General features: G+C 39.7%; 2 protein-coding genes across 6 annotated transcripts in view; one reads left to right on the top strand and one right to left on the bottom strand.

Moving 5' to 3' along the window:
• The window catches only part of LOC124253530 (serine/threonine-protein kinase ULK2-like), a 68,330-nt gene extending 67,277 nt beyond the window's left edge, over positions 1–1,053 (top strand). The window contains exon 29 of the transcript XR_006892229.1: positions 970–1,053. The gene's annotated coding sequence lies outside the window, so the exon portion shown is untranslated. The remainder of the gene's footprint in view (positions 1–969) is intronic.
• Positions 461–24,468, bottom strand: part of LOC124253531 (beta-1,3-glucosyltransferase-like) — a 43,451-nt gene continuing 19,443 nt past the window's right edge. Inside the window, exons 6-15 of one of the 5 annotated variants that reach the window (XM_046687333.1) lie at positions 21,592–21,728; positions 20,366–20,441; positions 17,907–18,020; positions 14,110–14,179; positions 11,509–11,622; positions 10,561–10,663; positions 9,060–9,182; positions 7,852–7,993; positions 1,896–2,810; positions 461–1,173 (exon numbers count right to left, since the gene is read on the bottom strand). In XM_046687333.1, coding sequence (XP_046543289.1) covers positions 2,673–2,810; positions 7,852–7,993; positions 9,060–9,182; positions 10,561–10,663; positions 11,509–11,622; positions 14,110–14,179; positions 17,907–18,020; positions 20,366–20,441; positions 21,592–21,728 — 1,017 coding nt within the window. In that variant the 3' untranslated portion in view covers positions 461–1,173; positions 1,896–2,672. Of the gene's footprint in view, positions 1,244–1,876; positions 2,811–7,851; positions 7,994–9,059; positions 9,183–10,560; positions 10,664–11,508; positions 11,623–14,109; positions 14,180–17,906; positions 18,021–20,365; positions 20,442–21,591; positions 21,729–24,468 lie in introns of all 5 variants that reach the window. The other 4 variants (XM_046687330.1, XM_046687332.1, XM_046687331.1 and 1 more) reach the window with 4 other exon arrangements.

Here is a 24,468-nt window from a genome sequence, read left to right on the forward strand (position 1 = left end):
TTGATGTTCATAATAACTTATTCTCCCCCTTTTGATATAAGAACAAGGGTGGGGAAGAAGTGGCCTAGCTAGCCAGAATTTCCCCCTTTTGATATAAGAGCAAAGGTGGGGAAGAAGTGGCCTAGCTAGGCCAGAATCTCTCCCCCACCTTTCATAGAAAACAGAACAAAATATCCTACTTTAAACAGGGGGGAAACTTCAGCCTAGCCCAAACTTTCCCCGAGGTAAGAATATCCTAGAACGAAACTTCCACTGGGGGGGAAGTTTGGTTTACAACGGGGAATAACTGGCCTGCTACACTGGGCCTTCGGCGTGACGGGGCGAACGCTTTAACCACTAGACTACCCCACCACCCCTCCTGCCTTTTGAGAATGTCTGATAATTTTCATGGCAATATTTCAAATATATTTAAAACATTTAATATTTGCGATTTCTAAACGGCTAAAAAGAGTCCTTCTGGTTCATCCTCTTGAAAACATTTCTAGATGCAAGAATGGATATATATTTTGGTGGATTTCATAAAGGAAATTGGCACTAATACTTGCATCAACATTTAACACCCTCATTCAATCTGAAAGGTAAGATACATGCATATATTTTCCACATATACATACTATAACAGTTAACCCTGTGTATAAAACATATAATATACTAAGTACATGTTTCGCTACTGTTTTAAACACCAGTAGACAGTGTACATAAAACACATAACAGCTTCTCCCGAAGTGTGGGGGTTAACAGACCATGTGACCCTTCCATACAACCGTGAAAATATACATCAACAACTTCTGTATAAATACCAGTTTTAAACAAAATATGTATACATTATTGTACAACAGAGTTGCATGTATTATTCTATTATTTACAATGTCATATAATCAGTTGTTGAGTTGCTACAAGAACACTGGATATACTTCTATGTTCCTCTGCTGCTTGTCTGTCCATCCTTTGAGCAGAATTTTACACCAGCATCCCTTTTCAGGCAGCAACCTTTGCAGTTAGTGACTCCTTGAGCTAACAGTTAACATTAAAGCTAAGAATCTCTTTTCACATAAAAAGGAATCCCTCAGTTAACATCATCCCCTACAGCTAACAATGTCTTCAGTTAACATGAACCCCTGCAGTTAACATCAACCTATTCATTTAACATGAACCCCTGCAGTTAACATCAACCTCTACAGTTAACATGAACCCTTGCAGTTAACATCAACCTATTCATTTAACATGAACCCCTGCAGTTAACCTCTTAGAATAACATTAACCCCTCAGTCTAAGTAAACTTAGACTCAGTATTATTCGTTACACTGCTATACTGAGTCTAACAAAACCTTGTGGAAGGTCGCGTCAGGTAACCTTTGAGAGACCTCTGACCGTCCAATCAAACGCGAGACGACCGAACGGATTTAACCAATCAGACAACGGCTACTATTTAGGGTTCGGCGGAACTTACAAAATGGATTTTCTCTTCCCCGGTCACCAACACTGATCTCATAACAAATGAAAACCCTCATAAAACACAGATATATGACCTGCAGAATATACGCTTTGTTTTTTTTGTTGACATGGTTATCATTAGCTAATATTTCCGCAAGCTGACACCCTTGAATACTGACAAAACCCTATTTTCTGCGACTGTTTACTCACTGTTGTGGCGTGCTCCATGTGCATCACTCGGAAACGATCGTACGGAAAATAGCATTCGGAATCGTTCGGGTACAAAACTTTTTCGAGGTAAAAGTTCAAAAGGTATGTGTGAATGTCAACTTTCGCGATTTGGTAAGCTGTGTTCTGATTGGTCAATTGAAAAGGTTACCTGACGCGACCTCCCATAAGGTTTTGTTAGACTCAGTATAGCAGTGTAACGAATAATACCGACCCCTACAGTTAACATCAACCTCTTAAAATAACATTAACTTCTTCAGTTAACATCAACCTCTACAGTTAACATCAACCTCACCATCAACTACCCTTACAGTTCACTACAATCTCTTCAGTTAACAATATGTCCTTCAGTTAACAACCCCTTCAGCCATCAGCTATCCATACAGTAAACAACAATCTCTTCAGTTGAGATAAAATCCTTCAGTGTAGAGCAGTTATTCAGTTATCACAAACCCTTCAGTAAAAACCCCTTTAGTCATCCACTACTCCCACAGTTAACAACCTCTTCACTTAACCACATGTCCTTCAGTTAACAACCCCTTTAGTTACCCTTACAGTTATAACAACAATCTCAATACCTGACCAACTCTTCAGTTAACAGGGCTCCAGATAATTTTTCAACATCAGGAGTACGTACTCCTTATTTTTGCAACATAGGAGTACTGGGAAAACTTAAGAGTAGTACATTTAGAGTACTGAATGGAATTTTGCGAATCGATAATCTTGTGTTTCGTTTCATATATGCATCACAACATTGCTACTCTTGTGTAAACAGGTCAATAAACAATCAAACAATACTTTTTCAGATAAATACGTCTGTAAATGATTCAAAAACAGTGCAGCAATGCAGTGATGCATATGTGCTACGTGTTCTAAATTATTTTCTACTGTATCGTGCATATTTTTTATCCGTACATACGCCGATACGGCCTTTATCTGTAAAGGTTAACAAGCACCTCTCCTGTTAACAACCACCCCTTATGCTAACACCAAACCATTAATTGTAGCATCTATAGTTCATCATGTTTGGAGGTGACGTCTCTCTGCAGGAGCTCGTACGTCTTTACAGGATTGCTGTCCCAGTGTTTGTGAAACGACACATGACTTCTGTGTTTGAGAAAGTCAGCACTGTAGTCCTCCATCCGAGCCTGCAGTGACAAAAGGAGACACAGATTTACACTGGTGTTCCTCCAGTCAGCAGATGCTATGAGATGAGTTAAGGGGAGGGTTATATTTAGTTACACCAGGCAAAAACAGGTTGCACCTGCTGCTCAGTATGGATTATATATATATTGCTGGAGTTTTAGGACTGATCATTTACAACAGCACTAAAACAAAATTATTCGGGGTCTGATAAGATCATGTTATCTTACTTAAAAACAATTATGACATGAACAGAATGGTAAGACTACAGAATACTGGATACCTCCCGTTATCTTTGAAAGCACAAGTTTACTTTTGGTTAGGGTTAGGGTTAGTTTTAGATTTAGGTTTAGGTTTAGGGTTAGGGTTAGGGTAAATTTTAGGGTTAGGGTAAGGGTTACGGTTAGGGTAAGGTTTAGGGTTAGGGTAAAGTTTAGGATTAAGGTTAGGGTTAGGGTAAAGTTTAGGGTCAGGCATAGCGTTAGGGTTAGGGTGACGCTAAACAATATGGCTGGTAGGTATCCGGTATTCCGTAGGTGTACCGAACAGAACAGTCGGTGGTTCATGTGGTCATCAGAGTCACATCACCAAAGCCGGTCCTCATCATTCTCTTTTCCAGCAGAAGTCGGTACAGCAAAATATCAACATGCACTGGGTGGCGTAACTAAGAGGTAGTATTTAGCAGCTTCAGGTTGCACCAGTTCAAGTTCTAAATGCTTAAGACCCATGAAGATCCGGGTTAGAATTGATCTTCAGTAACCCGTGCTTGTTGTAGGAGGACACTAACGGGATTTGGTGGTCAGGCTCGCTGTCTTGGTTGACACATGTCATTGTATCCTAATTGCGTAGATCGATGCTCATGCTGTTGATCACTGGATTGTCTGGTCCAGACTCGATTATTTACAAACCGCTGCCATATAGCTGGAATATTGCTGAGTGCGGCGTAAAACTAAACTCACTCACTCTAAATGGTTAAATTGAGCCCGATCAACTGTTTGTTGTTTGAGCTGCACTTAGCAACATTCCTGTTTTTTAAGGCAGCCTGTAATTAGTTATGCACCAGAAAATCCAGTGATCTGCATAATTGGGATGTAATAGCACACATAACCAAGTCAGTGAGTGAAACCACTCAATAGTGTCTGTTGCCTCTTATGAAAAGCATGGGTAAGTGAATGCCAATTCTAATCCTGATTCTTCACAGTTTGGACATCTTTTACAATGGGACTAGACAGCGGACCAGTTATTGGCATTAATAACTCTGTCCTGTTTCTACCTGGTGAGTGAGGTGAACTAGGGAGAGAGGCATATATTGGGAGAGCGAGATCTGTACCTGGTGTATATAGGCAGTGAATGAAATAAGCCCCAAACCCAGCCAGACATCAGGGCTGGTAACTTCAACAAGAGTCATCAGAAGATGACATATCCCCCTGGCCCCTACATATTTGAAAGAACAAATCATCTGACAGTTACTTGAAGTCCAGCTTGATTATTTTTTAGAGTAAGTCCAAATCGTTTCCATGGAAATCATGAAAATATAAATGCTAAAAATCTAAAATAGCAAAAGGCACCACTTCAGGAATTGCCTCATATATCTGCCAAGTTCTGTTGAAAGATATTATACGGTTTTCGAGTTGTGCTCGGGAAACAAAGCCCACCCCTCCTTTTTGAGACTAAGTCGGAATTGTTTCCATGGAAACCGGGAAAAATAAAAATTCCAAAATTCTGTAAATAGTAAAAGGCACCACTTCAAGATCTGTCTCATATATCTGCCAAATTCTGTGGAAAGATATTGAAGGGTTTTCGAGTTGTGCTCCGGAAACGAAGCCCACCCCTCCCTTTTGAGACTAAGTTGGAATTGTTTCCATGGAAACCGGGAAAAATAAAAATGCCAAATTCTGCAATTAGCAAAAGGCATCACCTTCGGTTCTGTTTGATAGATCTACCAATTTTTGTTGCCAAATATTGAGTTACGCTTACGTTTTTGAGTTATGTGCTGGAAAAAAAATGATTACGGATTGACGGACGGACGGACAAGGCATCGACTATATCCCCCCACATTACATGCCAGGGGGATAAAAATGTTACCAGCCCAAAATGGATTTAACCAGGCCTGACAACAAGATTTAAGAAACATCTAAATTTTTTACCAGACCATCAGGCTGGCTAGCTATAAATTTAGACTGTCCGTCAGAAATCTAGACAGTCTCGTGCGGTCGGACGGGCCTTACATCATACACTGATATAGGGAGAGTGAGATCTCCACCTGTGGCCGTATGCACATATCAGGTGTAGCTAACGTCAGGCGCAACACACTATGTCGGGCTTAGAAGCGCCCTGCTCTTACACGTCATGCACAATGTCGGTTAAGCCAAGGCATTACTACGCCTGACTTAACGTATTTACGTCCAGGCGCAGTGTGCTATTTTTAGATTTTCAAACGTTTTTAAACCACTGGGAAAAGGTGCGAAACAATTTCGCAGCACATCCTACTACACCGGGAAACCCTGCCATGTTGTAAAAACAACAGTCTTTCAGTGTTATGAGTTCATTTTGGTTGGGAAATATAATAATCAATATCATCTCTGATTGTACTCACTATCTTGAAAATGTCAATTGTCCTGAATCTAAATCTTCTGTACATATCAAGGTCATGGTACATTTCTAAAGGGTTTGACCTGTCTCTAAATATACGGTTTCTGTAGAACTGTCATCTCCGATATTGGTATACAACTGCCACCATTACAGGGCCACGCCTGTTGGGTAAGATGGAGCGCTACACCTGGCGTAACTTTAGCTACGTCTAAGATATGCATACAGGTTTAAAGTTACGCCCAGGTGCACATTTCACTAACGCCTGGACTAGAATTTATGCCTGACATATGCATACGGCCACTGGTGTATATAGGGAGAGTGAGAACTACACCTGGTGTATATAGGGTGAACGAGATCTACACCAGGTGTATATAGGAAGAGTGAGAACTACACCTGGTGTATATAGGGTGAACGAGATCTACACCAGGTGTATATAGGGTGTGTGAGATACATCACCTGGTGTATATAGGGTGAGTGAGATCAACAACTGGCGTATATAGGGTGAGTGAGATCTACTGGCGAGAGTGAGATCTACAAATGGTGCATATGGAGTGAGATCAACACCTGGTAAATATAGGGAGAGTGAGATCTGTACTGGGTGTATATATGGAGAGTTAGATCTACAACGGGTGTATATAGGGAGAGTGAGATAAATCACCTGGTGTATAAAGGGTGAGTGAGATCTACACCTGGTGTATATAGGCTGAGTGAAATAAATCACCTGGTGTATATAGGGAGAGTGAGATCTACACCTGGTGTATATAGGGAGAGTGAGATCTACACCTGGTGTATATAGGCTGAGTGAAATAAATCACCTGGTGTATATAGGCTGAGTGAGATCTACACCTGGTGTATATAGGGAGAGTGAGATCTACACCTGGTGTATATAGGCTGAGTGAAATAAATCACCTGGTGTATATAGGGAGAGTGAGATCTACACCTGGTGTATATAGGGAGAGTGAGATCTACACCTGGTGTATATAGGCTGAGTGAAATAAATCACCTGGTGTATATAGGGAGAGTGAGATCTACACCTGGTGTATATAACCTGAGTGAAATAAATCACCTGGTGTATATAGGCTGAGTGAGATCTACACCTGGTGTATATAGGGAGAGTGAGATCTGCACCTGGTGTATATAGGGAGAGTGAGATCTATACCTGGTGTATATAGGGTGAGTGAGATCTACACCTGGTGTATATAGGGAGAGTGAGATCTATACCTGGTGTATACAGGGAGAGTGAGATATCACCTGGTGTATATAGGGTGAGTGAGATATATCGCCTGGTGTATATAGGGTGAGTGAGATATCACCTGGTGTATATAGGGAGAGTGAGATATATCACCTGGTGTATATAGGGAGAGAGAGATCTATACCTGGTGTATACAGGGAGAGTGAGATATCACCTGGTGTATATAGGGAGAGAGAGATCTGTAACTGGTGTATATAGGGAGAGTGAGATCTATACCTGGTGTACATAGGGTGAGTGAGATATATCACCTGGTGTATATAGGGAGAGTGAGATCTATACCTGGTGTACATAGGGTGAGTGAGATATATCACCTGGTGTATATAGGGTGAGTGAGATATATCGCCTGGTGTATATAGGGTGAGTGAGATGTATTACCTGGTGTATATAGGGAGAGTGAGATATATCTCCTGGTGTATATAGGGTGAGTGAGATATATCCCCTGGTGTATATACAGTGTGTGAGATATATCACCTGGTGTATATAGGGTGAGTGAGATCTACACCTGGTGTATACAGGGAGAGTGAGATATATTACCTGGTGTATACAGGGAGAGTGAGATATCACCTGGTGTATATAGGGAGAGAGAGATCTGTAACTGGTGTATATAGGGAGAGTTAGATCTATACCTGGTGTACATAGGGTGAGTGAGATATATCACCTGTTGTATATAGGGAGAGTGAGATCTATACCTGGTGTACATAGGGTGAGTGAGATATATCACCTGGTGTATATAGGGTGAGTGAGATATATCGCCTGGTGTATATAGGGTGAGTGAGATGTATTACCTGGTGTATATAGGGAGAGTGAGATATATCTCCTGGTGTATATAGGGTGAGTGACATATATCCCCTGGTGTATATACAGTGTGTGAGATATATCACCTGGCGTATATAGGGTGAGTGACATATATCACCTGGTGTATATATGGAGAGTGAGATATATCACCTGGTGTATATAGGGAGAGTGAGATATATCACCTGGTGTATAAGGGGAGAGTGAGATATATCACCTGGTGTATATAGGGAGAGTGAGATATATCACCTGGTGTATTATAGGGAGAGTGAGATATATCACCTGGTGTATATAGGGAGAGTGAGATATATCACCTGGTGTATATAGGGTGAGTGAGATATATCACCTGGTGTATATAGGGAGAGTGTGATATATCACCTGATGTATATAGGGAGAGTGAGATATATCACCTGGTGTATATAGGGTGAGTGAGTTATTGTTATGTCCATTCTCTTGAGGCACATGCCAAGGATCATATCATCTGGAGAGTCATCAGCTGGGCAGGTGCACTCCTTGGCAAGCTGCTTCAACAAAGGCCAGCTGAACAGCATCCTGAAGGAAGACAGCCCATTGTAACGTGTTAACGTTTTAACATTTGTAGAAAATAAAAAAATGTCTGTAGCATACTTAAGAAAAAGTAGGGGAACCTGAACTTTCAATTTGGATAGAAAGTATAAGAGTTAACAAACCTTTCAAAGATGGATGTCTTAAGAACATGCCACCATTTCTCTTTATCACCAACCCTAAACACAACGGAATGGGATGCACATGCACAATGCAGTAGCCCCAAACACATGCATGGGGTTTCATTCTTGATTTTGACTGTGTTCAAGAGGTCGATAAATCACTGTATACCATAAATTTTGGCAATCATCTTGCATCACACAGTTGTTAGTGTTTGTTTCTAGCCATTTCTTTTGTTTGAAAATGAAAATCGTACACATTCCAATTTCATGTCATACACCAGTCATCTTTCAAGAGAGATTACTGTACAAACAACTATGGTCAAAGGAAGTGCAAGGGGTGATGTACTCTCAAAATATTCATTATTATAATATCAACATTGATTAACTCCGATATATCTCTGAATTATATTTTTTTAAGAGTATATATCAACAATGTCGGCATTAGGTCAACGACTGACTGACTGACTGAGTTTAGTTTTACGCCGCTTTTAGCAATATTCCAGCAATATCACGGCGGGGGACACCAGAAATGGGCTTAACACATTGTGCCCATGTGGGGAATCGAACCCGGGCCTTCGGGGTGACAGGCCAACGCTTTAACCACTAGGCTACCCCACCGCCCCTTAGGTCAACGATGTACATAGTATATCATTGTTTGTAGCATATCAACAACAATGTATTTAACAATGTATGTTGTATACTGACAATAGTGTTTGTATTACATTATCAATATCAGTACTATATCAACAATGTCTACAACATAATGAAACAATGCTTCTAGTACATAGTTTTAGGTTTACACCGCACTCAGCAATATTCCCGCTATATGGTTCTAGTACAAAAACGACATCTTGTCAACAATGCTTTAAGGTGCATTTAAGCACCTGACTGCATCTCTGGATGATCAACTTGTTCGTCCTACCAAGTCTTACCCCCCTCCTCCAGTGATGTAGTCGTAGCCGTAGCCTCTTGCCGACATGTAGCCATACCGCTCACCCAGTGCTATTTCTTCCCTGGCATCATAGCAGGCCAAAATCAACCTCAGTTTCTGCAAGCTATAAGATCAAATGTCACTTATGTCAAACCAATCTGACTGACTGACTGAGTTTAGTTTTACGCCGCTTTTAGCAATATTCCAGCAATATCACGGCGGGGGACACCAGAAATGGGCTTAACACATTGTGCCCATGTGGGGAATCGAACCCGGGCCTTCGGCGTGATGAGCCAACGCTTTAACAACTAGGCTACCCCACCGCCCCCAAACCAATCTGAACTACAGGATAATAGTTATAATAACAGACCCAGGGTTGATTTAAGAGATGTTAACCTACTTGCACCGGGTGCAACCTAAGATAAAAACCTAGTTGCACCAGACATATTCCAGTTGCACTGCTTTTATTGCAATATGTAATGAAAGAGGTATGCTATTGAATTATTTAGATCTTAGATTCAGAAGTTTACCCACTTAAAGTTAGACTAATAACTAGGTTGCACTTTGTAATATTGAGTTGCACCAGTGCACGTAACAAAGCACTAAATCGAGCACTGATCTCTGAACTCTTTAAACTTAAAGCAAATATTCTAGCAATGACAACTTCCAGAAACTTCAATGACAAGCAAATAGGAACAGCAAATTATTATTAAGCTTTCAATCTCAATTTTGCAATAATAATTTGTTCCCTTGATGTTTGTTCTGATATCATTGTCTGACACCAGCTAAAACTGCCACTTGATTTAGAAACAACCAACAGATCTCATTAACAAAGAAATATATTTAATCAATATACATACAGAAAACAAAACAACCATAAAATATTTTTACATCAAAATTTCAAAATCAAGATGGGAATAAAATGAAAAGCTGACATCAGTCGCTCAAGAAACCATACACCCTTCATTAAGACAGGGTGGATTAGCTCTCTCAGTATTCACCTGACATGACTAATAATATGGACTGACTGACTGAGTTTAGTTTTACGCCGTTTTTAGCAATATTCCAGCAATATCACGGCAGGGGACACCAGAAATGGGCTTCACAAATTGTACCCATGTGGGGATTCGAACCCGGGCCTTCGGCGTGACGAGCGAACGCTTTAACCACTAGGCTACCCCACCGCCCAACTAACAATATGGAGGGGCAGTCAGATCTACACACAAAGTGCCCAGGTCCATGTTGTTGTTGGTTTGTTGTTTAACACCCCACCAGCAATAATCCATCTATATGGCAGCCGTCTGACAATCCAGTGATCAACAGCATGAGCACCCATCTACGCAATTGGGATACAATGACGTGTCAACCAAGTCAGTGAGCCCGACCACCCGAGCCTGTTTGTCACCTCTTATGAGAAGCATGGGTTGCTGAAGACCAATTCTATCCGTGATCTTCACGGGTTCGATTCTAATGAGATTGACCTTGATATGATGTTAGCTGACCTGATAATGGTGTCGTCATCTGCTATCAGCAGCCACTTCTTGCCAGCGAACTCCTTCCTCTCGGCAGCTCTTCTGATAATGGCCATGGTCTTCCCACAGTGGCCTGGAACAAGGACATGACAGAGTTACATCCCTTTGACATGCCCGGATATGATAATCATGTCATGAACATGATTCAGTTCTCCAGCCAGACACTGTATCCAGTAGACCACAGGTGGTCTTTCAGCTGAGATTTCTTATATTGGAAATGGTTTTCTTGCTTTTGCTGACACTGTTTGGAAGGGTATTGCAGCCATGTTACGTGCCATCTTGAAGAGCGAGGAAACTCATGATTCACATCTCTGATGTAGAGAGCTGACAAACCTAGAAACAAAGCTACAGCAAATCTGGTTCTCAAACCCACAATCATAGGTTCCATGTTTGTCAAAGGGACAAAACTCTGCACAGGTAACTATGGCACCTGAAGCGACATTCGTAACTAATCGCCCCATTCCGTGACCTACAAGAAGACTCATACCTGTATAGTACGCAATTATTGCCAAGAATCGTGGCAAACCAATCAAATTGTGCATAGTAAAACACATTTTGAAGCATGAAAATGGCAGCACCGTTGAATTTTGAAACTTTGCTAAACTATGCAAAGCACGAGTTAAACATAAACTTTGAGCTAAAGGATCAGCAACTTTAAAAATGACACATCTTTACGAACGGAATGACTGTATAGCTGTTTTGCCCTTGATATTTTGGGAGTAGCCATGTGTGGAAATTTAGAGTTATCTTTCCTTGGAAATAGTATTAGACTATTTTCATCTCTGTGCCCGATTGTGCTTAAACAAGGCCCAGTCGTGAATATGGCCACGAGAGGGGTACGAGTCACCATCCGGTTTGCCAGAATGACACGAATAGTTACGAAATTTGCTCTGAGCTTAGACTGAGTCGGGTATGTACCTCTCTCTGTATTAGGGACGCCGAGGGTGATGGTAGGTATACTGGAATCATCAACGTCACTGAAGTACTCGATGTTGCTGCTCTCCTGGCCCCATGTCTTCTTCACAACAGGAACTGAAACCCAGACAAGTAAGTGTGTTCACCATTGTTCTGCAAAATGCATCAAATGATTGCAATATGTGTGTTATAAGTGTTGGGAGTAAATGTGAAAAAAACTAGAAAGTGAGAGAGAGTGAAAACAGATGTCTCCCCCTTCTCCCAAATCAACGTTGAGACCTCAAACAATTCATTTGAATCCTTCAATTTCAAAATCTCTTAGTATGAAAATACATATTATTGAAAGAATGTTATTAGGGACCGTTAATTATTTATGGCTAGGGGTGATGATGATTTTAAGAGGGGTCACCCATTTTGTTCTGGAGAGTTGGGGGTCATCAATTTTGTACACGCGTTTCGGGGGTAGGGGTGGGGTGTTGTCATCAATTTTGTACATAAAAATATTTTTAAATTATGCTTCAAAAATATTGGAAGGGGGAGGGGGGTCATTGATTTCGTACATGACATGCAGGGGGGGTCACTTACTTTGTACATAAATTTTAGGGGGTGTCATTCACCGTGTACATGCTTCTCCATAAAAATCATCATCACCCCCCCTGGCCATAAATTATGAACGGTCCCTTAATATGTGTGTAAAGTCTTCATTTAATATTTTTTTATTCAATTGAACTTGATTGCTTATAAATAAATCAACAACTCCACAGTAATATTTTACAAAACATTGAGAAATCACAATGGGTGAAGTGGTTTTAGAGTTAAGCTCCGAACACAAACCCTAGCCTTAAAAAAGACGAAGTCTGAATTGTTGCCACAAAAACAGAAAATTTCTTTTTTTTGAAAAAAACCCCCAAAACCTTCAACCCCCAAAAGGCAAATCTACATGATATGGAGGGGCAGTATAGCAAATTTGGTAAAGATGGGTGAATCAGTTTCAGAATTTTGTGCCGGGAACGAACTTTACCCTTCAAGTCCAAATTGTTGCCATGAAAACAGAAAGAAAATGAAATTGAAAAAAATACTCAAACTCCCAAAAGCCACATCTACATGATATGGAGAGGCTGTATAGAAAATTTGGGGAAGATGGGTCTAATAGTTTCAGAATTTTGCTCTGGAACCAACTTTACCCTTCAAAAAGACAATGTCCAAATTGTTGCCATGAAAAAAGAAAAAAAAAGAAAATTGAAAAAAAAAACCCCAAAAGGCACATCCACATGATAAGGAGAGGCAGTATAACAAATTTGGCGAAGATTGTTCAAGTAGTTTTAGAGTTATGTTCGGAAACAATGGGAATGCAGACACCACAGAAACTCAACCATTGTCATTCACATTGTACATGCTTCTCCATAAAAATCATCATTACCCCCTAGCCATAAATTATGAACGGTCCTAAACAGCCCCTATGTGTTACCATGAACAGAATCAGAGGGAGGGTGAATGGGTTCTTAGCCATCCCATATAATAACTTACACCAGTGATTTATTGCAGATTCCAAACTAAACACCCTTGTCAGACAAACTTGGAAAAAACTCAATTCAACTCTAAACTGGGATTCTATAAAGTCCTTATTTCCATAGCTTCCACGGTACGCTAAGATAACATTCAATGCAAACCTGTACAGCTGTTTATTTTTCAGTGAATATTATATTTGTACTGATATCAGTGATGGGCAAACACATCTGAAAAGCAATAACATTACTTTATATTATAATTACATTAATTGGCAAATATTTTATTAGAGATTGGGAACTTTTTCTGACATTTGATTGTGAATTAGGTAAACAAAATTAAATAAAATCAGCCTCTTAGCTAGTGGTGTTCGAATGATAAAAAAAAATCTAAAATCGATCTAAAGGATTAAAAATGATTATCAATTGTAATAAAAATATTTTTGATTAATCGGAATTTTGAATTAAGTATACACCTTTGAATAAAGTATACTAACCATTTAATTTGATGAATATTCACGAACAAACATGCGCTCAACAGCGTAAAGCTATGCGCATTGTAAAACTTTAACCACTTTTATTGTTTAATTACAATTCCAGTGACTTACTTGCATGCGTGCATTTCACTGCATGACAGTATTAGTTATAAAAAAATTAATCAGAAAAAACCAGGGGAAACCCCTTAAAATTGGTGATTACATTAAAAATTAGCTAAAAATGTACAGGTTTCCAATTCCAGCAGGGGGGTAACTCAGCGTGGTGGGGGCCATATAATAAATAAAAAAGATTTTTATTTATTGTACAATATTTTTATTAAAACATTGATACAACTGTCACATGACATTTTCAGCCGCAGAAAATGCATATATGTAACCCAAGGACGATCTCTATGAAAATGAATGTATATATTTCGATTATAATTGATAAACGTTCACCATAAGTCCTCAGATAATCGATAGTGGATTTCCGATTCCCAACACTACTCTTAGCAGATCTTGATAACTACCTGTATTCATCATACAACACTGGGACAACTCATTTAGTGATCATATTTTCAACTAAAATGGCACAACACAACACACACAGACCCATCTCCTACCTCTGTCTGCATGGAATTTGCCACAGGTTTTCACAGCAACAGTGAAGTCCTCATCAGGTATAGCAGCACCCTGTGAGGGAGTCGACATAGTGAATGAATGTAACAACAAACAATTCATAAGTACATTACCGTAGATAAGCCAAATTTTGAGCGGCGTGGCTACCATTACAAAAAAAAAGACTGGGCTTACACATGATTTTTGCTTAAAATTTAAAAAAAAATTATAATTCTTGCCCAAAATGCCCCTCAAATACTATCTAAATATGAAGCATTGCAACCCGAAAAAATTGGCTTGCTAGGCGCCTGAAAGCAGTCTGTAGACAGGGGTCAGCAAGTATGAATATGAATCACTTTCCCTATCAATGTTGAAGTACACCTGTTTGACATATTTCACAATAGGTATACACAATATACACATTGTTAACAGTCAAAAACATGCAAGGGTTGAAATGAACACAATCTAATTCTCAATTAAATAAACATCTGATAACCCCCAAATAGAATTCTTTAAGTTTAAATAAAGTGTGGGCACAAGTGGCCTGGCATTTGGCCACTGCAATTTACAGTGCAGAGTTATACACAACGAGGAATTATTGAGAATTTAAAGATTGTAATTTTTATAATTTTTTCACTCATTTCTCACGTATTAAATGTGAATATTAGCAGAACATAACTCCAGATTCAAAAACAGGTGAACAGTTAGTATTTTGTCAAGTCACCATGGGCAGCAATGCAGGCTTCAATGCGGCGGGGCATACTACTGATCAAAGAAGTTAGAAAGTCGTGGTCCATGCTGTTCCAATATCGGACCACCTCTTCTTTTATTTCAGCAATATTTGTCAGATTTTTCTTATTGACACTTTCGTTAATAAGTCCCCAAACATTTTCTATTGGATTTAGGTCAGGACTATAGCTTGGCCAATCTAATAATGTCATATTTTGGGTCCGAAACCAGGCCTGGGAATGCTTTGAACGATGTTTTGGGTCGTTGTCCTGCTGGAAAATCAAACAATTTCCATAGAACACGTGAGCAGATGGAAGTAAATGTCCCTCGACAATATCTGTGTACCGCTCACTGTTCATATTCCCTTCAAATACACAGAGGGGAGTTGCCCCTAACACAGATATGCCACCCCACACGTTAAATTTCGGACTGTACTTTGGGCGCTGATACAAAGGTTTTTCAGTTTGTTTGGTCCAGAATTTCAGTGTATTAGGAAACAGCCACACAGAACTTTCATCTGAGAAAATCACATTGTCCCAGTTAAAATTTCTATGCTGTAAGCACCAGTTCAACCTTCGCTCATTTTGTTCAGGTTTCATGATCAGTGATGGAATTCCTCGACTTTTCTGCCAACCCATTGCATGCAGCTCAGTTCTAATTGTCTCCTGACAGACAGCCACAGTTCCTCTATCAATCATATTCAGCCTTGAGTTTTCTAAACTCATTCGTTTGTTTTTAGAAACAAGAATACCAAGCCGCCTCCTGTCATCGACTGTCAATTTTCTGGGCATACCGGCACCTCCCTGGTGCTCAGTGCCATATCCATTTGCAATATTTTTCAAAACACGATAAACAGTGGACAAAGGGATGCCTGTTCTACTTGAAATCACTTTAGCTGATCTGATGTCCTTGTTATAATACTCTAAAATCAACTTCCACTTCTCTAAATCATCCATACTGAGGATCACTGACAATGTCATCTGCTAGCAAGTACACAAAGGGGGACAACTCTTCACAAACTAATGAAAAAGGATAACGGAGTTGTCTCTCTTGAATGAAACCAAGCACTTGATAGCTGGTCAAGGTTGTTTATACTACAAATCCAATTAAACATATTCCTAAAATTCTCAATAATTTCTGGTCATACAATAATTTCGCAATAATTTCTGGTCATACTACCGGTATATCCCTTTGGTATAGCTGACACATGTGAGGGTTTGAATTCTGGTTCACTTTGATTGTCTCCAGTGGCCGTATGCAAATGTCGGGCATAAATTCTAGTCCGGGCGTAAGTAAAATGTGTGCCTGGGCGTAACGTTAAACCAGTATGCATATCTTACATGTAGCTAATGTTACACCAGGCGTAGCGCTCTATATTTATGCCACCTACCCAGCAGGAGTAAGCCAGGCGTAGCCCTATAATGGCGGCAGTCGTATACCGATATCGCAGACAACAGTTTTACAGAAACCATATATTTAGAGAAAGGTCAAACCTTTTAGAAATATACAACGACCTTGATCTGTACAGAAGATTTAGATTCAGGAGTATCCATTTTAAAGATGGTGGATACAATCAGAGGTGACACTGATTATAGCTCCTACCGCAATTCCACTCTTACAACAACAAAGATATGCATTCTGAGTGTTCTGACTGTTCGATGTTATATTTTCAAAACAATTCCTGTGCACTGCAACAATTGTGTTGAATATAACATTAAAGATATTTATCTGTAATTAACTTCAATTCATGCTCATTTCATACAAAACATGACTGTAAAATAAGGTTTAAATGCAGTTGAAACACATCAGATTAATGTCCAGTACAGTTGAGAATGCACATATTTATTAATTCATTAATTAAATTGGTTTTCACGTTTTTGGGGGGCTTGCTATGATTATGGCTGAAACGGATGTGCCTTGAAGTTGTTTCGCGCCTGTTCCCGGTGGTTTAAAATCGTTTGAAAATCTAAAAATAGAACACTGTGCCTGGACGTAAATCCGTTAAGTCTGGCGTAGCCGCGCCTAGGCTTAGCCGACTTTGTGCATGATGTGTAAGAGCAGGGCACTGATAAGCCCGACATAGTGTGTTACGATTGACGTTAGCTACGCCCGACATGTGCATACGACCACAGGTTTGTTAGCACCATACCCAATTTTGATTTCATCAAAGAGGTCAGCGTTGTGTTTGTTGTTTAACGCCACACTCAGCAATATTCCAGCTATATGGCGGCAGTTGGTAAATAATCGAGTCCGGACCAGACAATTCAGTGATCAACAACATGAGCATCGATTTACACATTTGGGATACAATGATATTTGCCAACCTAATCAGCGAGCTTGACCACCCGATCCCATTAGTCGCCTCTTATGACAAGCATGGGTTACTGAAGATCAATTCTAACCTGCAACTTCATGGGCCAAAGACCTGTTTCACTTCAGGTATTCCCCCCACTTGGACATGCCATTAAATAACAAGACCACAAAGCAGCATTTAACGCGACACACTCTTAAACAAGTGTTTGCCAATAATATGGCAATGTCCCCTGCTGCTAAAGAAGAATTAAATATTTATAACATATTTACTAGTTTTTATTGTTTTGGTCACTTACAAGATTCCTGAAATGACTTGTGTTGCATAATCACCCAATGTAGATTGTTGACATAATGTTTTATGAGATATCATGTTTAATTTTTGTTTATACAAGTTTGAAAAGTGGTCAAAGTGTCGTGGTGACCTTGAAAGTAAGGTCAAGGTCACCCAAATCGACTGGTGTCTGCATAATCCCCCAATGTAGGCTGTCACCAAATTTGAAGACATTGGATACAACAGTGCATGAGATATCACGTTAACAAGAATCGGGACGTACGTACGTATGGATGCTGCTGAATACATAGTTCCCCGTTCAGCGTTGCAGCGGTGTCAGTTATGCATATTCTGTGGGTCAGCACCAGTCTAGTCATGCGTAAGGTTACTGTATTATATGGTCCAGGGTATTTATCTTAATAGAATGAAGTTTTCAAAAACCCAATGAAGGTTATTTCAGCATTATCCAGGAAGCTGTTCAATACTCACACATTGGGGAAACCTCAAATTGTCGTATGTAGCACAATCTTCAGAGTCGAGTACACAGAGTTCTGTCAGTTCTGTCAGACTTGTACCTAGTTTCTCTAGTAAATACCGAGCAAACTGAAAAAGAAGGAACAAAAGATCCTTTGATATATATACTGATATATACACTGATATACATATGGATATATACATCGATATACATAGATATATACACTGATATATATACACCAATATACATACGGATATATACATCGATATATATATTTACACAGTGACTCCCTTGAGCTGAATTTCATCAACACGGAACAAATTTACACCACTTTAGAGACATGTTAAAAAAATAATTGTGATAATTTTTGACAGCATTTTGATAAATAATAAATATAAAAAAAACCCTTTGCACTGCACTTTTTCTATAGATTTGGAAGGTGATTGCCAAATTTTAAAAAACAATATGTTGAAAAGTGTTTGTGTTATTTGTTGAACAAAAATTCCCACTGAGTTCAAAATATGTAGAATGATGCAACTCTAGCAAGCCTTTCCACTGTACCTCTCCTTTAGAGGAAGAAGCTGGGTTTTTTTCAATTTTGAAAACATTTCGACCATTACATTGCAATTAATTAGTTGAACAATATTTCCTAAGTTCAATTTTGTAAATTTCTGTAATTCTTGATAAAATCAAATTATCATAATCAAAATTTGAACTGCACCTCTCCATTAGACAAAGAAGGTGGTGCCAAATTTGAAAACAATCCCACCAAAAGCTTTTAAGTAATTGTTTGAATAAATCTGGCTTCTAACTGATGGATTGATGGACAGACAGATGGACATACAGAATTCCTTGGTGTATCTTATATACTCCTGATGCCTTTAGGTCGGTTGGGGTATAACAACCACTGTAAACAGAAGCCAGGGTTCAACACAAAAAAATATTATTATTTTTTTACATAATTTTTATTTATTTATTTTTTTTAATTAATGATTTTACTGGCTTCTAAAAAAATCAACAAAAGACATTCAGGTTACATTCGTACAAGCATGATTTACAAATTATATAAACAATCCATGACTTGAAGACCAAAACTTATATAAGGCGCTGATATTGCACTCCTTTAGAGAAGAACACTTAGTTATTATAGAGTAGTGTCTAATTTCATTCTGGAAAACATGAAAAAGTGGCACACTGTATTAATAAAACTATTTTATTGATCCAAGACAATTGGAAAAGTATCAAAGATGGATTACATTTTCCATGGTCAAATAGAAACCAAATATTTCAAACATGAGCAATCAATGTTTTTTAGTTGCTACTGAATTTTTTTATTTTTTTATAATTGATAATTTTTATTTCCAGCTTCCCCTGTTACAGAAAAGGCCGTTGAGCCAGGGAAATCTAAGGTCCTTTGCAAGAAGGTTCATTGATCACAGGAAAAACAGGATTTTTTTCTAACAAAGCAAAAAACAACAACAGCAGACACCACAACACATTCACTCACCAATCACACTTACAAGCTTCAAATATTTACAGTAAGTTTAAGTTCCAGTCCATTCAGCCTATATATTTCATTAGGGAACAAGAAGAAAGAATTCAAAAAATCATTTAAAATTTGCAAAATCATGATATAACATCCACTTTTTATTAAACGTATCTCGTAAATAATGTCTAAAATGTTTAAAACTAAGAGTAGTTTTTGATACCTTTATACATGAAGAATTTAGCTAACAACAATATTAAATCAAACACATCATCAGTATATACATTTGTTCTCATTCCAAACACAATAAGTTGCAGGTCCAATTTCATGCTGTAAACATGTTGACATTTATCATTCAATAATTCTAGAAAACATTTCCAAAAAGCTTGCACATGTTCACAATACCAAAACAAGTGGGAGATTGTTTCAACCTCATATTGACAAAAGGTACATAAGTTGCTTTCAGCTAATTTGATCTTAAATAGAAATGAATTAGTTGATAGAATACCATGTATAATCCTGAACTGAAACCATTGAAGTTTAGTATCCCTTGTAGTCTTTCAAGGTTTTTAAAACCCTTCTTTTCATTCAAGTTCAGCAAGCATACAATCCTCCCACTCATTCATGAATTTTAAGTTTACATCAGATGCAGTCAAAACATAGTAATAACACTTGGCTCCCCTCTTAACAGACATCAGATTCGAATTGGATACCCCTTTTTGACGTTGTCAGTTTGTTTTTTTGTTATTGGACATATTGGGTTGAGATCGGTGGGGATGATGGGCGAGAACAAACTCAGAAGCGTCCTCCTGGTCTCGTAGCCATACCGGAAGTCTTGTTACTGAATTTTAATTTAACTCTTACTTTTTATGTAAACGGACAGGAAATACCATTAGAAGTTTCAACCAGAAAGTTGCCAGTGTGTGTTAATGATTCTTATAGCTTGTATTGAATTAAAAGCATATTTGAACCTTCTGAATATCTCACCTCATGTTTAGGATCAATGTTGAAGTCAATTGAATTCAAATCAGCACCTGGTAGATCTTTCATCATTTCAGCTAACCTTTGTGAACAATGAAATAAAACTTTGATTAACAGTCACTGTAAATATGGAACATGTGTTGCAATCTTAAAACATATTACCAGGTGAGCTGAGAGGTAGAGGGTAGGGTAGAGTATAGGGAAGAGGTTAGGTAGGGTAGGGTAGGGTAGGGGGTAGGATAGGGCAGAAGGTAGGTAGGGTAGGGTAGAGAACAGGGTAGAGTAGGGTAGGGTAGAGAGCAGGGTAAGGGGTAGGATAGGGCAGAAGGTAGGTAGGGTAGGGTAGAGAACAGGGTAGAATAGGGGGAGGGTAGAGAGCAGAGTAGGGTAGGGGGTAGGGTGGGGGGTGGGATAGAGGCAGAAGGTGGGTAGGAGGTGGGGTGAGAGAGCAGGAGTGGGGCAGGAGGGTAGGGGTGGGGGGTAGGATAAAGGCAGAAGGTAGAGTAAAAGGTAAAGTAGAGAGCAGGATAGGGAAGGGTAGGGTGGAGAGCAGAGTAGAGGGTGGGGGTAGGATGGGGCAGAAGGTGGGTAGGGGTGGGGTGAGAGCAGGGGTGAGGGCAGAGGGTAGGGTAGGAGACAGGAATGTAAGTAGGGTAGGAGAGCAGGGTAGGGTAGGGTAGAGGGGTAGTGTGGGGTAGGGGGTAGTATAGGGCAGAAGGTGGGTAGGGTAGGGTGAGAGCAGGGCAGAGGCAGGGCAGGGGTAGAGTAGGGTAGGACAGAAGGAAAGAAGTAGGAGCAGGGTAGGGCAGAAGGTAGGTGGGGTGGGATAAAAGTAGGGTGGGGATGGGAGGATAGGGCAGAAGGTGGGTAGGGTGGGGTAGAGAGCAGGGTGAGACAGAGGGGTGGGGTGGGGCAGAATGTAAGTAGGGGTAGGGAGCAGGGTGGGGGGTGGGATAGGGGCAGAAGGTAGGTAGGGGTGGGGTAGAGAGCAGGGTAGGGCAGAGGGGTAGGGTGGGGGCAGAATGTAAGTAGGGGTGAGGGGTGGGTAGGGCAGGATGGGGGTAGAATAGGGTGGGGCCAGAAGGTGGGTAGGGTGGGGGTGGAGGGGTAGGTAGGGTAGAGGACAAAAGGTAGGCAGGGCAGGGAGGGAGACAGGGCAGGGCAGGGGCAGGGCAGGGCAGGGCAGGGGAGGGCAGGGCAGGGCAGGGCATTATAAGGTCACTGTCACCTACCTGGTCACCAGCGGTTGACTGAGAAGAAAGCCAGCCCTTACATCAGGCATGGCAAAGGCTTCAGGGTCATCAGAGCCGTAGAAATGATGGATGATACTTATTTGTGCGTCATGTAACCCTCTGCCAAGGAATACATCCTGCAATGAAACACAAATTCCCCGATAAGTTGATGATGATAAACAATAAATAATACCCAATCTCAGTCTACGTTAACAGATGAAATGAAGACAGCTGGCCATTAGGGTGAGGTCAGGTGAAATTGGGTTTAACGTCGTGCTTGAGAATATTTCGCTCATATGACGACGTGCATTCGTGTGTATGTGTATGTGCGCCTGCTTGTACTAGCCCAGACTGAAGCTGGTTTTATAGTGCTAGCCCACTGACATACCATGCCGCAGTGAAGCATGAATACCCCACTCAGACACATTATACTGTCTCCGAGCTGACCAGTCCTTGTTGTACCCATTAAAGCCGAGCGCCAGGCAGGGACCAACAAGTACCATATTTTAACGTCTTTTGGTATGACGCGGTCGGGGACACTGATACAGAGCGGTTCTTGTTTCTCACCAACAATCTAATCAGTCTAGCTGCCAGTAGTCAGTCCTTGCACCTTTGACAATGACAGACACAGGGACTGGGCAGCTGTCTATCTTGTCAACCAAAACAATGGGACAATAAGAATGGTTGATGCCCATAAGATGCTGTTATTTGAAAACATCCCCGTTTGTCCTTGTCTGATTGTAATAAAGTATTCTAGCTTGTAGGCTTTTTCGGATTTTCTGAGGCTTGGATGGTATGATGACTGATCCAATTTGATCCTAGTTCTGTGTTTTTTACCTGATATTTAATCATGTCATGTAACAATATGATATCTATTGACCTATGATATTTAAAACACACACTTGATTCATTTGATTCCATAAACTAAATCAATCCAACTTTGCCTTTGCCAGAAAAATAAAAAAAAATCCCTAGGTAAATATACAGTTATTAACTTTAGTACACAGCAAATATATTTCTTTTGCAACAACGAAGCTACTTTCATATACTCAAAACAGCATCAATTAAAATTGCATGAAATACAGCGATTTTTATTCCCTTGCTGTAATCAGTGTTTGATGGCATAAACCTACACCTGTTTATTTGTCACCTTTCACTTGATAGTCAGTTAATGAATTTATAACATATAATTAGTGGTAACACCACTCACATTACCCAACAAAGGTTCCCATTTAGCATTTCTCGTGTTGGTAGTAAATTCTCAACATTATAAATGTAGCCAGTGTATTACATGTTATGTCATGCCAATGGAAGCGCAGCAAGAGGAATTATCAGAGTTAAAAAGCACAAACACTGATCAAAGGATTAACCGACAACATGTTGATTGCTTAATTACTTTTATCTGGAAAAATGAAATTTTTAGAGTAAAATTAATATTTTTATACTTATCCTGACTCATGTTTATTTGCTTGTCTTCTTCTTCTGGCGAACCTAGTGGAACACTTGTATCTCCCAATTGAAGCTCCCTTCAATAAAAAATCACTCATTAGTACTCACCCCGAGTTATCTCCCTTTCCGTAGGCGCGGGAAGGAGGGCGCCACCCAAGCCCATGTGCCTCACTCTCTCCTTTTTTGTTTTGAGCCCAACACTTTATTTTTCCCGAGAAATCCAAAGTGTTAAGTGGGGAGGACGGGAGGGCTTACCTCATGAGTCAGGATAAGTATAAAAATATTAATTTTACTCTAAAAATTTCATATTTTTTCTTATCCTGACTCATGTTTATTTGCTTGTAGAATCCTACGGAATAGGAGGTGGGATTATATATACTTTGGATTTTACTAATTAGTGATTTGAACTGAAATGATTGTAATAACCCTAAGGGAACTTCATGAAGGCACTGAACTGAATTCCTGCTGTTAAATTAACAGCTGCCTTTAAATAGGTTATTACAATTTACTGAATAAAAGTATATAGAACATTAATTAAAGGTCACATGCAACCAAAAAATCAAACATAATTAAAACACAATTATCACTTATTCATGACATATAATATGCATTGCTGATTATGAAAAAACAAATAAACAAAATTATAAGCGTATAGTCGCAAATCAAAAGTGCAATATTTTGTACTTGGGTTTACCTCCCTCGAAACGAAGCAGGCGGGATACCGAACCCAGTCAGAGCGGGTGGGAGTGCACTCAAGTGTAACTTCTGGTTCATTAGCAGATGCCGCCTTCACGGCTTATTGTGTGTGTGTATATAGAGATGTTGGGTTTTGTAAATACATGATCAGTTTTTGTGTATAACATTTTGCAATCAACAGACATCATAACATGTCATGTGTTCAAGTATCACACCTGCCTGTCTGTGTAATTACATAATGTGACAGAGACCGAACTCGGGCCATAAATCAATGCGTTTTGTTTATGGTGTATAGCCTGACTGGTGTTAAGTTCAAATTGCATGTGGTCAGTGATAGCAGTTGTGTACTGAATATTGTCATTAGCAGACAGGCAGGCAGACACACAGGTGACAATAAAACAAGACATTGAGTTTTGTCTGTGACAACGACATATCTATATCAGAGTTAGAAATTGTGTCAACGCTAAATAATGACATTGCTTTTAAGTATCGAACTGAGAAAGTGACTCGGTAAGGAGAACGTGTGGTGAAATAGACAAATGAAATTATATAAACAGTTTATTTACTGTCATAACATATAAAAAGCTCGCGCCTGTGAGATATCAACAAAACATTATGAAAATAGCTCACACCAAAGCCTTCACCAGACAGCCCGCTTCCAAGTTGCGCGAACCTATTTCACTGCGCACATGCTATGAGCGCAGCCCAGCTGTTGAAACCCGTTTTCCCCAG

Source organism: Haliotis rubra, unplaced genomic scaffold (assembly GCF_003918875.1).
Source record: "Haliotis rubra isolate DU_JTF1 unplaced genomic scaffold, ASM391887v1 Scf543, whole genome shotgun sequence".
Classification (NCBI taxonomy): domain Eukaryota; kingdom Metazoa; phylum Mollusca; class Gastropoda; order Lepetellida; family Haliotidae; genus Haliotis; species Haliotis rubra.